We start from the raw sequence: 16853 nt of genomic DNA on the forward strand, positions 1-16853 counted from the left end.
AAATTGCATTAGCACATTGAAAATACCACTTCTACCTAATGAGTTATTTTGTATGATGAAATTACAAATAACGAGTAGGTTGTAAGCAGTTAAAAAATTCTAAGCTATGAACCCTATAACAAATGGCAGGAATTTAAATGGATTATAGCCATAGCAAAAAAAGTTAAAAAAAAAAAAAAAAAAGGCATTTTAATGACTGTTTAAGGAAGGTGGAAGCACTAACTGAAAAAATGAGAATAGGAAAAGTGAAAAGCATAAAGTTACTCATTTTCATAAAATGACCTTGATTTTGAGTCCCATCTCAGTAAGTAGAAACCATAAAATTCATTCAGTCATTCAACAAGTATTTATTGAGCATTTATTATGTACTAGGCAGTGTACTTAGTGCTTAGGATACAGCAATAGTCAAGACAAAATCTTGCTGATACTGAGCTCATGTTCTGGTGGGGGAGATAGATGAACAACAACTCAATTTTAAGGTGTTGATGAGTCTTAAGTTGAGCAGGGTAGGAGGGCCAGAGAGTGGTGAGGAAGAGGAGACTTGGGGACATGAAATCACTTGTCAAGATTCACAAGTAGAAAACCTACATTCCCCTCTCCTCATACGAGACTGGGGCTGGGGTTGGGGGGTGAGGTGGAGGCTCAGGGACATGGGCCCAACACATCTGAGCAGCTACCTTTGTGGTTTTTGTAGGAAGCTCCATAAAGCAGCAACTGCACTTCCCATAATGCTTCCAAATACTAAGTACCAGTAGTGTTTTTTAAGCACCACATCCATTCCCCACCAAACGTTAGAATAAAAATCTAAGCACCTCACCATGACCCACCAAGCCCTGCATAATCTAGCTCCTGCCTCTTTTCTCCAAACTTCACTCATATTTTTCCCCCTATCTCTCACTTCTCATGAAGAAAGTTTGGCACAACATAAGAAACAGCTTTTTAAAAGTCAGAACTGCCCTAGGTTGAACTCTACTACCTGTGGAGGAATCCCTAGGTATACCCAGAAATTCACCATCCCTGGAGATATCCAGGGATACCAGCATCCAAGGATGCTGTTGGGCATTGTTAAGCCTTAAGTCTCCAACATGACAGGCCTTTACAATTGCTGTTCCTCTACCTGAACTTCACTCCACTCTTTGCTGATGTGTACTTATATGTCTATTTTGTCAGTCCACCCCCTCCCCAGAATTACCAAGATTCTTGAGGGAAGTCAGTGACTTAGTTGTTTTGTTCACCATCTATTCTAGTTTGCTAAAGCTGCTGGAATGCAAAACACCAGAAATGGATTGGCTTTTATAAAAGGGGGTTTATTTGGTTACACAGTTACAGTCTTAAGGCCATAAAGTGTCCAAGGTAACACATCAACAATCAGGTACCTTCACGAGAGGATGGCCAATGGTGTCCGGAAAACCTCTGTTAGTTGGGAAGGCATGTGGCCGGCATCTGCTCCAAGTTCTCATTTCAAAATGGCTTTCTCCCAGGACGTTCTTCTCCAGGCTTCAGCTCCTCAAAAATGGCACTCTTAGTTGCTCTTGGGATGTTTGTCCTCTCTTAGCTTCTCCAGAGCAAAAGTCTGCTTTCAAAGGCCATCTCCAAAATGTCTCTGTAAGCTGAAGCTCCTCTCTCAGTTCCAGTGCATTCTTCAAAGTGTCCCTCTTGGCTGCAGCAAGCTTGCTCCTTCTGTCTGAGCTTATATACTGCTCCAGTAATCAAGGTCCATGCTGAATGGGTGTGGCCACAGCTCCATGGAAATTATCCAATCAGAGTTATCACCTACAGTTGGGTGGGTCACATCTCCATGGAAACACTCAAAGGATTCCAATCTAATCAGCACTGAAGCATCTGCCCCACAAGATTGCATCAAAGAATATGGCTTTTGCTGGGGGACGTAATACATTCAAACTGGCACACCATCTGTTTTATTTTCCTAGGCTGCTGAAAGCAGATATTATGAAATGGGTTGGCTTAACAATGGGCATTTATTAGCTTACAGTTTCAATGCCGAGAAGAATGTTCAAATCAAGTCATCATTAAGGTGATGCTTTCTTCCCAAAGACTGGCTGCCAGTGATCCTTGACTCCTCTGCCACATGGCAAGGCTCATGGCTGTTTGCTAGTCTCTCCCTTCTCTTCCAGGTTTTGTTTCTTTTAGTTTCTTGCATTTGTGGCACTCTCTTTGTACTCATCCCATTTATAAAGGACTCCAGTAGGAGGATTAAGACCCATCCTGAAGGAAGTTGGTTACCCCTTAAGTAACTTCATCAAAGATCCTACTTACAATGGGTCCACACCCACAGGAATGGATTAACTTTAAGAATATGCTTTTCTGAGGTATATTACATATAGTTTCAAACCTTCACACTGTCATATACCCCAAGCCGAGAATAGTGTCTGGCTCATAGTAGACAATATTTGTTGAGAGAACAAACGATTGAAAGGATGTGCTATTTACAATAGGCCAGAAAAGGCCCCTCTGAGGAGATGATATTTGAGGAGACCTGAATGGTATGAAGAGAGGACGCTAGCAGTGGGAATATCTGAGGTGTTAGGGTTTTTGATGGGGCCCAATAAGTAGTATCTCTTTTCCCCATGAGGGTTATGAGTACAGTAGGAAATAAAGAGTGACAGATGTAGGCCAAAATATCACTTTTATTATTCACTCATACCACAAATATTTATTGAATGTCCTCTGTGTGCCAGTCATCCCCATTCTGCAGGGGCAGAGCTACTCACTCCCTAGAAGGAAAGGAGGGAGGTGGCACACTTGTGCCTGCTCCTTCTTCCCAAGTTTACCAACTAGATCCTCACTCCAGCTCCCATAGGGATAGGGAGATAAAGTTGCAGAGAAAAACCAGGAGTCCTCTTGTGCTGGTTTGAATCTGTTATGTACCCCCAAAAAGACAATGTTCCTTTAATCCATCCCTGTGGGAGCAGGTCTTTTGTTGGGTGGGACCCTTTGATTAGGTTGTTTCCATGGTGATGTGACCCAGCCCATTCAGGATGGGTCTTGATCCCCTTGGTGGAGTCATCCATGAGAAGAAAAAAGACAGATGAAACTCAGAGTGCTCAGAGAAGCTGAGAGAGAAATGCTCAGAGATGTTTTGAGACAGCCATTGAAACCAGAACCAGGAGATAAGGACGAGCAGACATTGCCATGTGCCTTTCCATGTGACAGAGGAACCCCATATGCCAGCAGCCTTTCCTCTGAGAAAGTATCTTCCTCTTGATGTCTTAATTTGGACATTTTCATGGCCTTAGAACTGCAAATTTTGTAACCTAATAAATCTCCATTGAAAAGCCAACCCATTTCTGGTATATATTGCATTCCAGCAGCTTTAGCAAACTGGAACACCCCTTAGAAGAAGGCAATGGCAGGAGTGGAGGAGAACTTTCCCATCTAATGAGGGGACTGCAGAGGACAAGTGCACAGACGCATACAGGCCATGTGGAAGGGAGGGACTCAGGATGTTAGAGCAGCAGCGAGAGGGCCCATGTGGCTATGGGAGGCAGAACCTTGCAAAGAGGCTAAAGCCCAAGGGAAGAACCAGATTCTAGAGGTTATCATGGGCCATGGTAAAGACTTTAGGTTTTATTTCAAGGTAAATAGGGATTCATTGGGGGCATTTAAGTAGGGAATGTATATAATCTGATTTATGTTTTTAAATACCATACTGGCAGCTGCATGAAGACTAGGCAGTCAAAGGTCAAGGAGAACCGGTTTGGAATGGCCATGACGTAAGAATTAAAACCTAGAAAGTATGGTGTCCCTGCAGCCTGGTACAAACATGGAAATATAAATAATTCTGTGTGCAGCAAGGCTGGAAACAAAATGAAAATATGTTTTTCATGACTTTTCTAGCAAATATTGGCAAAATTGGAATTTTAAAAACCAAAATGTAACATTTTATAATATGAATATTTTTCTTTTAAAGCTGACTGAGGAGGGGGGAATCAATAACATACACACACACACAGACACACACGCAATCTTTGTCCCTCACCTCCTTCTGTAAATACATATTGCCTAAAAGGTTTATTATACTGGATAGGGATAACCTTTTACTCGCACCTCTTCATATTTTATCACAAGGTGGCGCCAAAGCACTGTTGTTTCTATTTTGGAATTAAGTTCTCACTAACTGAAGTTCTACGCTTAAAAATTATACCCGATCTTTTCTTTTAATCTCAAAATTATAATCAAGTGTATTTTTTAAAATTATAAGTCTTGTAAATGTGGATAAATTAGTCTTCCCAAACATATCCTGAAACAAAACAAACCTATATAAATTACCAAACTACATGAATATCTATCACTCACTATATAAATTTTCAGCGGGTGAGGGGTGGAGAGGGAATGCATTTAGAATTGTTTTGATTCTCCTACTAAATGGAAATTATCTTTGGTTTTACATCCCTTAGATATCTTCACACAAGCTCAAACAGGATGTTTCATCCAGAGAAAAGTAGATTCAGAGACATGACAACTTCCTTTAAATAATCCAAAGCCCATTAGAGGTACTGACATTAATTTTTTTTGTATTACACTAAATTTGTCAAAAATTTTCTCTTCTCTATAAAAATTAAAATTAAAACAAAAATACAGTGGAAAAAGCAATTGACCTAGACATTAGCTCTAGCTCTGCTAGTAATTTAGTTATCCTCTATGGATCTGACTTCTCACTGTTAAATGAAGGAACTTAACAGATGATCTCCAAGGTCCTTGTGGGATCTGAAAAGCATTAAGAAGAAAGTTTGATGCAACATAAGATAGAACTTTCTAAAAGTCAGAACTGCCCTAGGTTGAACTCTACTACCTGTGGAGGAATCCCTAGGTATACCCAGAAATCACCATCCTTGCAGGTATCCAGGTATACCAGCATCCAAGTATGGTGTTGGGCATTCTTAAGCCTTAGGAAGGTGGTTGAGCTAGCTTTAAGGTCCTTTCTAACCTAAGTTTTTAAATTCCTTAAATTAAATTGTAAGCTGAAGGGCGGTAACTCCATGTAATCCCTTATATCTTCAGGCTGCAATGAAAACGCTCTCAGGATCTCTGACTTTGAGGAGACTAATTGACTAACAGCCCTAGCTGTGAAATCTTTCACCACATTTGTGCCAAGGCTACACTCACTACAGGCTGCTCCCAGCTAATGACTAAGCGTGGCAGAGGTACTAAGACAGGTCCATTTCTGGGAGACATGAGATTCATTTGATAGACGTTTTTTGTCTTAGGGACTTCCCACTGCCTTGCTGAGCTTTTATAGAACTGCCTACAGTCTGAGAGTCTTTCACCAACCTCTTTTCCTTCCTTCTCCCCCTTTCCGGGGGTCATGCCTGCATCTTGGTCTGACAACTCTCCAAGCCTCCTTTGCCTCCCTTCCCATTTTCCTTCACCAATTTTTACTCTAAAAAATTTCTTGCAAAAGTAATTGCATCTTGGTGACTGCTTCTCAGAAGACAGAAACTAACAATCCTCTAGCTGAGAGTCACAAATTGGATGGGGCAGGGGTAGGGGAATATATCAGGATCAGGAACTTCTTCACCTTTGAGAATCCAGGGCCCATCCAGGATCAAGGATACCCTGGAATTTCTATTCTTCAGAACTTCCCCAGGTGATTTGTACATAGCCCTGTTACATTAGTCTAAGCTGCGCGGCTCTTAGCGGACCAGATTCTGAGGAATAGGTGCATAGTAAATATTCCTTGGGAGAACTCCAAAAAGTGATGAAAAGCTTTACAATTTTACATCATTTTAGAATAAAAGGAGAAAACTGGAAAAGTAACTATAATTTGTTTCCCTAACACCTCAAGATCTTCCATTTTCTCTTTTGCATTGACATATTTTAAACTTTGCTCAGCAGTGCTCTACTAAGTAAATGCATATGTTTTAACACTTACATGAGGCCAAAAAAGAGTTTAATAATCAGTATCAGTTCTTGCCAACCAGACCCTGAGATCAGCATTTCCTGTCTCATCCCAATGTCCAGCACCATCCATCTAGTCTTGTTTCCTCCTCCCCAAAGCTTTATTTGTCTTGCCTCCTTCCAAGGAGAATTACAGATTTATGATAGTTTGCCCATGTTCTTAAAAGCATAGTTTCAGGATTCTTTATTTTGAAGGTTATTTTAAAGACATTTCCACAACCTTAGGATGTTTAAAAATTTCATTTTGATTGACACTCCTCTTATTTTGAAGCAAATCATGGTAGCAATCACTACATAAAAATAGAGGTTTGGGAATTATGCAAGAGGTGTTCAGGAGTATCTTTTTGGAGACAATATTAGGTGTTCAGATCGGGAAAAGAAAGACAATTTATAGAATGTGAAATCTTCCCTCCACATCCTTCCGCAGTTTCTGGGTCTAAATCTCTTATTCCCTCCTCCTTTTTTGGATGTCTTCCCACAATATGTTTATATAAACAAAGAAGCACTTTCCGGGACATTTCAGCAGCACTACCACCCCTCCCCACCCCACCTGTTGGTTTTCTGCATGTACATTTTTGGTGGGATGCATAGATTTTCCTTACAGTTCCTTGAACCAATTGCCTCATGCTGAGATCTTTTTAAAATGTTTAAACATTTATTTGGAATTCTGAAGGCATGGAAAGCAACCCATTTCCAAGACTATACTCTGTGTTGATATTTTGGTCTTAACAATTCTCAGCATGACCTCTCCTGGTTTTCTATTCTGGTTTTTGTACCTTCACTTTGCTGTTACAATGCCCAATTTCTTTAACACTCATTTAATTTTTTTTTTTTTTTTTTTTTTTTTGGCCTAGTTTTGTTTCTTACCAGTAGTTTATGCACCCAGACTTGGGGACCCACATATGATTCTATAATTCAGAAGTTGTTCCCTTGAGTAGCATTCTCAGTTTTCCTCTTGGGTTAGAATTGAAAAGGATAAGATAAATAAAATTAGATGTAGAAAGGATTAGGCATCAATAGGGAAGTATTTCTGAACTTTATCCAAATGTTTTGAAATTTCAGGTCAATGTGGGTCTTCAGAAATACTGAAAAAAGATATCTGGCCCCAAAAGTGCACCTCACCCCCTACCCCATCCCCCAACAAAGAGCAGATCAGAAGATAAAAGAGCTTTTTGGTAATGTCATACAAAGGGCTGACTTTAAGAGTGGCCTTCACCCGAGCACACCAGAAGCCTCACTCCCAGCTATCACATCCCAAAGATCCACCAGTTCTGCAGAAGTGGGGCCTGCTGCTGCCAAACATCCTCAAATCTTGCCTGAGCTCCAGGGAATTAGTGGAAAAGGCCCAGCAGCACAAAGCTGCCCAGGTATGCAGGTTAAAAGCTGTTTTTGATCTGTTCACAATTTTACACTGTTATTTTTTGAGCTTCAAAATAATTGTTTTAAATTATTCCTAAAACATAGGTGCTATTCCCAGTTTCTTAAAAATCTGTGCACAATAGGTGCACCCTGAGGACACTGAAACACAGAAGGACAGGACAGGTGAATGAAAGCACATCATTTAACAACCGGATAGAATGACCGTATGCCTCTGGGACCTCCATCCTAAGGCCCCAGATGCAAGTGTGGAGGCATTAAAGCACAGAAACAATCTGATGTCAATTAATGGTGGAAATAGCTCTTGTCTTGAGGACTCAGTTATTAGAATAGGTATGTATTAGATGCCTGATGGATAGAGATTAGACCCGATATTCTTTCTTTAGTCCCTGAATTTATTATGCTTGAAATGTTTATGTATGTATGTGTATATATATTATATGTATATACATGTGTATATGTATGTGTGTATATGTACATACATGTATATTTCTCACATACATATTCAACTTCTAACTTTGGCTGGCCAGTTTGGCACCTATAATTTTATTTAAATTCAATAGCTGTTTACCACAGGTCATGTAATTACAACAGGTCAAAAATACTTTGGGTGCCTTTTGGATAAAGGATAAGTAAACCCTAAGTACCCAGGACTTCCTCTGGGCCATTAATTTCAGAAAGAGGGACTTTTTAAAACTTGTAATGGATTCTTCTTGGCCTGATCTGCAACATACTCTTTAGCATGAGATCACCATGGAGGCCAGAGCTTTGAAAGTGCTTGCTCTCGATTTGCAAGAAAAGGTATTGATTTTTGAGGTGTGTTACTCTGAATTTTACATAATACTACAAATGGATTTCAAAATAATCAGTGGATTTCAACAAGGATCGGTATCCTATAAAATAGGTTGGCAAACTATGGCCAACTGGCCAAATCTAGTCTACGACCTGTTCTTTTCAATAAAGTCTTATTAGAACACAGCTGCATCTTTTGTTTACTTATTGTTTATAGCTGTCATGCTGTAATGGCAGAGTTAAATAGTTGTGACAGAGACCACATGGCCCACAAAGCCTAAAATATTCTCTGGCCCTTTACAGAAAAAGTTTAACAACTTCTATAAGACAGTAAAGAAAACTATGAACAAGCAAATAGAAAATAAATAAACAAAAGAAACAAATAGGCAGTGCATATTGGCACATGGAATAGCCAATAAATACATGAAAAGGTGTGGCTATAATTGGTGAAATTCAAATTTAAACCACACTGAAATTCCATTTCATATGCATCAGATTAGCAAATATTTAAGTCTGATGATTTCAGGTGTTGGTGAGATGTAGAGCCATGGGAACGTTTAATCTCTGCTAAGGGTAGCATAAATAAATACAATCACTTTTGAAAGCAATTTGGCAACATCTAATAAAGGTGAGTGCAGATAATCTATGACCCAGCAATTCTGTTCCTAGTTTCTCTCTCTCCGTCTTTCACACACACACACACACACACACACACACACACACACACACAGCAGTATATAAAGGAAGATACACATTTTACAGAAACTCTTGCATATGTACACAAGGAGACAAAAGAATATTCACAAAAGCATTGTTATAACAAAAAATAGAAATAAATTAATATTAACAAGAGATAGATAAATACTGAGTATATTTTTTAAATGGGATACCACATAGTAGTGAAAAGGAATGAATGAGTCATATATTTCATGAACATGGATAAAACTCACAGTGAAAATCAAGTTGCAGAAGAGTACAGCAAGATATTATTTAGTTATACAAAACAATACTATATATTGTTTAGGGATATATAAAAGAGTGAAAATATGCTTGGAAATGAATGACAAAACTTAGGAAGGAGCTCATTTCTCAAGGAGAGGAAGAAGGAAAGAAGGAATATGGTTGGGGAAGGGTACAAAGGGACTTTAAACTTCCTTTATAATATTTCATTTCTTAAGCTGGGAGCTGTGAACCCAGGTGTTTTCTTTTCTGCCTTTTTAAAACTGGAAATATTTCATAAAAGGTGAGATTCTATATATGTGAAGACTTATCATCCATTCAACCATTATAGCACTGCCTGAGAGCCCCCACTGTCTTCTAGCTTTTGTTTTCTTTATGGAGTACCTTGGACCATTTGCCCAGCATACACTGGCATAGGTTCTATGTTTAGAAGAGTGCCTGGATAAGGGGCCAAAGCCCATCTTGTCCAGCAGTCAGCAAGTACTGCTCCCTTTGCCCAAAGGCACCAAGGTGAGCATCACTGGGTGGGGTGGGGAGACCGTTCTTTGTCAAAGGCATGGTGCAGACTATGGCAGCACTGCAACCAGGCTCCACTTCCTCTTATCTAGCCTGTGGCTGCTCTAAATTTATTCATCCACTGCCATGAAAAACTAGAAAGAAGGACCAGACCTGAGGCAGAGATTCTATTAGGTTTATTTTTGCCTGTCACCAAATTTTTATTTGATTTAGCTGGATATCTTTCCAGGTCATTATGGTTTATATAAGAGCTGATCATTTTTTTCCAGTTAAGAGACAGTATCTTAAAAATTAGTAAATTTTTGCTCATTTGGGACCTCTTATCCAAGAAGTGAAGATTAATTGGCCAATTTATTTTTAATACTAAGGAAAGAGTATATTTAACATAGCAACTTAGCAGATCTCACCTCTTTTCTCCCCAAGTCCTTTGTTCCTGATTCTTTATCTTCTTGACTGAGCAGCACAACTGAATCCTTCTTTCTTTTGCTAGATAATAGGAATTTATTCAACAAACTTTACATTTCTCCTTTCTCAAAAATCTGAATCTCTCCTTTCGTCTAAGTTGCCTGCCATACAATTTTATTCTCTGACAGCAAAGCATAAAGTTCTCCAAGTGTGGTTCATGGACCAGTTATGAATCACTTTCACTTGGTGTGCATTAAAATGTTGATTCCTGGCCCCACCCACACCTATTAAATCAAAATATTTGTCAAGGGGTTCAGGACTCTGCATTTTTAATCAAGCATCCCATGTGACTCTTATGCTCACTAAAATTTGCAAACAACTGCTATAAAAGAAAGGAAATGCATGACTTGGGAAAAATAAAATTAATCAACACAGCCTATAATTGTTATTTTAAAAAAGTAGAAGTGATATCCTGGCAAGAGAAATTCTGTCTTTTATTGTTGTGAAAAAAGACAGATGTTAAAGGAGTCAATTAGAGAAACTAACTTGATAATTTTCTCTTCACTTCACTTGTTCATGAAATTTGGTAGAAAATAATGGAAAAGATTTAGGCAATGAAAGCCAATTTAGGGAAAGCTCCAAGAGTACAAGACAAAGTGCCAGAGGCTCAGGAGTTGTTCTGTAATGACCTTAGGCAGACTGCAATATCGGAGTGCTTCCGATTCCTTATCTATAAAACCAGAGGGTTGTCTACCTATCTTTATGTTCTCCTTCAGCCCTACAATTAGAGAAAATGTCATTCTGAAAACTTGAGGTCAAGTCGTGTCCACATTTATAGACTCTCTAGCATATAGATGGCTTTATTGTATGTTACTCATGTGCCCAGCCTGGCATTATTTTTAACATAAACTCTTGAATGCAAAGATGATGGAAAATTTTCATTTTAAACTTCTGGTTCTGCATCAACTTGTCTCCATTTTCTTTAAGTTTACTTACATGAGATGACTAGTATACTTTGTATGACAGCGAAATTTTAAAACCCTGCCTGCCTTAACTTTAAGTATTCATGAAAAAAAAAATGTCTCCAAGATAAAGTAACAACTCAAAGATAAGAAAGGAAGAAAGGAAGTGCCCATAAGTCAGTACTTGGTACAGATAATGGTTCTGCAGGCTAGATTAGGCCATCCCGACTCAAAGTCCAGAAGAGGAGGGAATGCTTATAAGTAATTACTTAACACCAAAATTGCCGCTGGCTTCTCAACTGCATTCACCTAGTACTCAAATGTTTTGTTGTCGGGAGGACTGTCCATTGTTCACCATCACCTGGTTCGACCCTTACAACAGCCCTGTGGTTTAGGATTTTAAACTGCGTGAAAGAAAGCAGTCTAATTTGCATCACCAAAACACTTTATCGAGGACGGTTAATTGCTAAGATTTAGCCGCCAAGTACATATCAAGATAGATCTAAAGATTCCAGGTGAAGGGAGAGGATGGCGGGGGTACATTGTTTTAATTTAGGATCTAGCCAAAACCTCAAACGATTTGTCAGCTTAAGGGAAACATTTTCCCTCATCTTCAAAATCTTTTTTTCCGTTTCCACAGCTCCCAGTGTCCTCGCCCTTTGGAACAGTGGAGAGTCATTTGAAACTTAAATGAATGCTGGAGGCAAGTTATAACTTTTCAGGTCATCCAATTGAGGAGCTCCAATTTCTGCAGACGGAAGAAAAAAGCGGGGGGAGGGGTGGTAGGGGGAAGGGAAAGCCAGACTTCTAGTCCTCAGATCCCTCTACCTTCAATCCACAACCTGCCACGCAAATCCAGTGAAGTCAGGGATTTTGCCTTGAACCACTACCACTACCAACACCACCAGCACCTTGTCACTCAGGCCCAAGAGACACACCCCTCTGGTCCCACTCTTGGCCAATGGCGGCCCCTCTCTCTGCATAGTAATGAGCTCGAGACCTTCCCGGGCCAATGGCGCTCGGAGAGAAGGGTTAGTTTTGCATGTACCTAAGTGATTTGCATAACCCAGCGGCCGGGGGCTTGGGAACCCGAGCGTGCAACCCTAGAAGGGAAAAGGACGCGAAGAGACTGAGCCTCCGCGGGGAGAGAGCGAAAAAGAGCCTGGGTGTTTGTGCGAGAGCCGGGGCGGGGGCTGGGGCGAGGGGCCGGCATGGCTGAGGGCTGCGCTCTGCAACCTTGAAGAGCGGCTGCGGCCGGAGGGTGGAGAGGGAGGCGGGTGCAAATGGCAGAGCGCGGCTTCAGCAGCTGCGCCCGGCCGGGCCGGCTGGCCTGAGCCACGGGGGAAACAGGGCTGCCTCCGCGCTTCCATGGAGCAGTGGAAAGGGCGAAACTCCCAAGCGCCGCGTCCCTGTGCCGTTGCCGCCGACTGTTGAAGGGGTCGAACCTGAGCGGATTGCCGAGGGAGGAGGAGGAGGAGAGCTCCCGCCCCAGCCCGCAGGCCGGCTGCCCGGGGCAGCAGGGCGAGTCGGAGGGCAGCGGAGGCGCGCGGAGCAAGCGGCGCCGCGGGAGAGGCCGGCGCGGGAGGCGGCCGCAGCAATGCCCGGCCCGCTGGGGCTGCTCTGCTTCCTCGCCCTGGGGCTCCGCGGCTCGGCCGGGCCCAGCGGCGCGGCGCCGCCTCTCTGCGCGGCGCCCTGCAGCTGCGACGGCGACCGTCGGGTGGACTGCTCCGGGAAGGGGCTGACGGCCGTGCCCGAGGGGCTCAGTGCCTTCACCCAAGCGCTGTGAGTGCGGGCGGCGGGGATGCCTGGGGGAGGCCGGGTACGGGGCGCCGTGGGGGCGGAGCCGATGATCAACCGCCCAGTGCCACTCCGGGGAGGGCACCGGCCACCTGGGGAAGGGGGAGTGCCTTGCACCCACTCCCGCACGACTGGCTTTCCAAACTTTGCCAGTCCGGGTCCGAGCCGCCGAGAGTACTCCTTTTCACTGACTTTTCGGGCACACTCATCGCCCCGCCCCAACTCCCAAGTGCATCTGGGGCCCGGGAGGAGGAAGCAATCTGGAAACGCTTGCCCCTGGCAGCCTTTTTACGCGACCTTCACTTCTCACGCGGGCCCCTACTCAGCTGGCAAGCGCTTCGCAACTGGCGGGGGTCAGGGCGCGGAGAACTTGGCCTGAGTCTGCAGACCCAGGCAAGTTTCGCGGGGAAGCACCTGGAGCCTCCTGGGTTCCAAGCACGTGGGGAGAGGAAACACCTGTGTCTTAGCCCGGACGACTCTCCTTACAGTTTGCCCCATCCAGGTAGAGCGACCTCGCATCTCGGCCCAGTTCCATTCTGGGCTCACCCACAAACGCCCAGGGTTCTGGCGCACGCAGGGAAACCGGGGCAACACAAGGGAGGAGGAGGAGGAGAAAATTACTTTCTTACCTAAAACTACTTTTCTTACCTAACAAGATTTTAAAAGAAGGAATGCTGGAAGAAAAAGTTTTCTGCTGTCCCTTAACTAGCAGAACTTTTCTTTTGAGCTGACCTGAGGCCAGGAAAGTCATTCACTTGGTTCTGCTTTATGAAATCTTCCTCCTCAAACAGGGATCTGAGAGCTTTAACTATTCCCTTCAGAAAAGAAATCTGAAATGGGTGTTGGAGGTACTGTTGGCAAATATCACCTACAGAAAAAGGATAGGGTAATTTGCTTCCCTGTTGTGTTGTGTGGCCAGTTGTGATTAAATCAAGAGCAGTGAAAGAACTGTTGGAGAGAGGAAGGGATTCCGAGAGGCCCTTGGGTAAAGGGGAATTTCCTTTTACGTTATAGCTACTGAAAGGGACCTCTTAGAAATACAGTTTTAAAGAAATAACAGACTCTGTGATGAAACTTTTTTTTTTTTTGCAGACCAGAACATTGCTGTATTTCCAGGTGGTTGTTGGTGAGGTGTTCTGCTTGTGTTCTGCAGATGGGTTTCCAGTGAGCATTGCTGCCTGTTTCCTTGGAACCTGTCTCAGTCTTTGGCCTACAACCCTTCTTTCTTGGTCTTTTCCCTGTCTCAGGTGTTAGTTACAGATTTGAAGTCATTTTCCTTCAGTATGGTGAAACTGAACTTGTAACCAGCAAGCTCATCTTTGCAGTGAAGAGCGGTTTATCCACAGAGGTCTATTAAATGGGAAAGTTTGGGCTGTGGTATGGAGAAGTAAGGGAAGGAAGATGTGGGTAGAGATGGGGCTCTTCCCCTCCCCCATTAAAAGTCCTCTAGAAGCTTTTAGGGAAACTGTAGAAAGAGGTATGCCTTAACCTGACCCTCTTTCAAGGCTCTTATATAGTAGAAAAGCATGATTTTACTATTTTGACCAGTTTTAAAGAACTCGTTTAACAGACTCCCTGAGTTTTAATGACTAGACTTGCCCTATAAGGAAAAAGGCTGTTTTGCCGTGTTACATTAGGTCCTATGATGACCCAGAAATTATCAAGTTTCCGTAAGAGTATGCCCCTTTCTATAGAGCAGCAGGCACCTCCTCCCTTTAGGGTTTACCAAAGAGAATGAAATGCGGTATCCTCAACTTTGAGTCTTAGAAACATTAACTGTTCATGCCTTGGGAAACAGAAAAATAATTGGCACCAGTCCAGATAGCATTGCCTAAACTGGCATCATCGTAGCATTTTGTGAGCTGTGGTGGTAAGCAAATGCCTTATACTTTCCTTTACAATTGTGACCGATAGGTAGGTGCCCATATATCCTGTAACTTATTTCATGCTAATACTCCTCATTTCACCCTTAGTATATCTGGGTATGATCACCCTGTCTATAGGGTAATTTTAAGGGCAGTATATTTTATGCATGAAGGAACCAGCTGGTTCAGCGATTCCCAAAAGGCATGAATGAGGAGAGGCAGGTGCTATGGGCTGTGCACACCAGTCTTAGAGGACAATTTGGAACCATCTAGGGTCTCTTACAACACTTCCAGGTACTTTCCCACAATATCTTTAGTGAGCCACAGTTACATACTAAAGAACTAAATCTGTAGTCCCCAAACTTTTTATCACCTATTCCTAATTTTTGAACATGTGCACCAAAGCCTATTTATTTGTTCTTCCATGTTAATGTTGTGTGTATTTATAAATGAATTTTATTTATACATAAAATTACATCCACATCTTAAAATGGTAAGACTATACTCATTAATAAGAATTCTTATTATTTTCTCATTCCTTAATAGATAGCCCTGTGGCATCCCGTTTAGAGACCCTAGGACTGATGGTTAAAAAGTAGGGATTTTATTTTACTCAACTTGATTCCACAGAGCCTGATACACGGAATAGGCTTAACAATGTTGGAGTGAATGAATAAGGGCTTAAGGTCACACCAAGAGGCAGAACTGGAGCTTGGAATTCAGACATCTTCCCCAAGTGAGATTGCCAAGTTCAGCATGCTCAACACTTATCCTTTGTCCAGAGATTTGAGAAGGCCCCTAAGGATGCCTGCTTCTTCTCCTTTAGGCTGGTTTGGACTTGTTGGGTTTAACAGTGTCTATTTCCTGCTGAAAGCTGCTTCACCAGAGCCTGCAGGCAGAGTAAGATGTAATCCTTGATATTGTTTGTGGGGTTCCCATTTTCCCATTTCCCATTTGTGCACCATTTGCTGCACCTGTAGTGATTATTTATATTTTAGAACAGCAGCTCTCAATCCTGTGTCACAATGCACTGGCTTGTCACAGTTCACCCCGAGGTGTGTTAAAGAAAGTACATGTTACTTACTAATATTAAAATTGCAAAGTTTATTTTTTTTTCCAAAGAATTCAAAAATCATTCTATTTAATGGTAGCTCTGTGGTAGGGTAACTCTTAAATCATCTATCTTCCAGGATTCTTGATTGGGGGAGAAAGTGCTGGTGGGGAGGGTATCCTGCACCTGTGTCCTCTGGTTGTGTTACTATCACAAAGTTTGAGAACTGTGGGCCTGGAGCACAAATTATCACCATCCGAGATTATATCTGACGCATAGTTTAAGATTATAAAGACTCTTTCTTTGGTTTCATGGAGAGGCCAATGGGTCATCACAGTCCTCATTACCACACCTCTGGGTAATTTGGTGGCCTGGGATAAGTCATTTCCCTTTTTTTGGTGACAGTTTCATCATCTGAAAAAGGAAGCAATTGGATTTACTAGATTATTTCTAAAGCTGCTTGTAGCTTCCTGAAATTCCATAATTTTATAATTTGTATACAATTTGGGGATGGTTAAGTGACTATATTAGGATCCTTTCACATGGAGATCCAAGGAGAAGAAGAATATCGTTCTAGTTGAAGTTGCACTAGGCTATTTATTACTGCTCATTTGGAGGAGTTCTTTGTGTTTAGAAGCGTGCGTTAGGAAATTTGCCATGGAGACTTGTTGCAGAATGCATGACTAGCTAAGGCGCTTTGCTAGGGTAGAATAACCCTGTTTGTTTCCTGTGGGTATGGCTTAACACTTGGAAAATAAGATCACTCTGTTTCAGTTATTTGGACACTGTAACAAAAGTTACTCAATGTCCTCACTTAGATACAATTAGTCTTAATCTTGCAGACCTTCACAATGTGACTGTCCTACTCATGAACAGGTTATTAAACTTTCTATATAGAACTGGTGGTTACCTGAGGGACTTTTAAAGTGTTTTTTAAGAATCTGTTGCTTTTTCTTCCCCTTTTGGAAAGACCTTTTCAGATTCTTTCCTAAGGTATATTTTTTCACTAACTCTACCACTTTTAATAGTATTGTTTGAAAGTATTTTTCTTATACTTCCTCCTATGTCTACTGTATTCTCTGGCAGGTGATGAATCAGTGGCTAAATAGATGTACCTTTATAGATCTCAGCAGTTTTGATATCTCTTAGTTTCTGAATTATTACCTGTACATTTCATTGTTAGCTTAGTTTGTGTAGTACATCTTTTAA

General features: G+C 41.9%; 1 protein-coding gene across 2 annotated transcripts in view; it reads left to right on the forward strand.

Moving 5' to 3' along the window:
• Positions 1-12152: 12152 nt before the first annotated feature.
• Positions 12153-16853, forward strand: part of LGR4 (leucine rich repeat containing G protein-coupled receptor 4) — a 107853-nt gene continuing 103152 nt past the window's right edge. Inside the window, exons 1-2 of one of the 2 annotated variants that reach the window (XM_037839138.1) lie at positions 12153-12713; positions 13821-13892. In XM_037839138.1, coding sequence (XP_037695066.1) covers positions 12529-12713; positions 13821-13892 — 257 coding nt within the window. In that variant the 5' untranslated portion in view covers positions 12153-12528. The remainder of the gene's footprint in view (positions 12714-13820; positions 13893-16853) is intronic. The other variant, XM_037839139.1, reaches the window with a different exon arrangement.

This window comes from Choloepus didactylus, chromosome 6, assembly GCF_015220235.1.
Source record: "Choloepus didactylus isolate mChoDid1 chromosome 6, mChoDid1.pri, whole genome shotgun sequence".
Taxonomy (NCBI): Eukaryota; Metazoa; Chordata; class Mammalia; order Pilosa; family Megalonychidae; genus Choloepus; species Choloepus didactylus.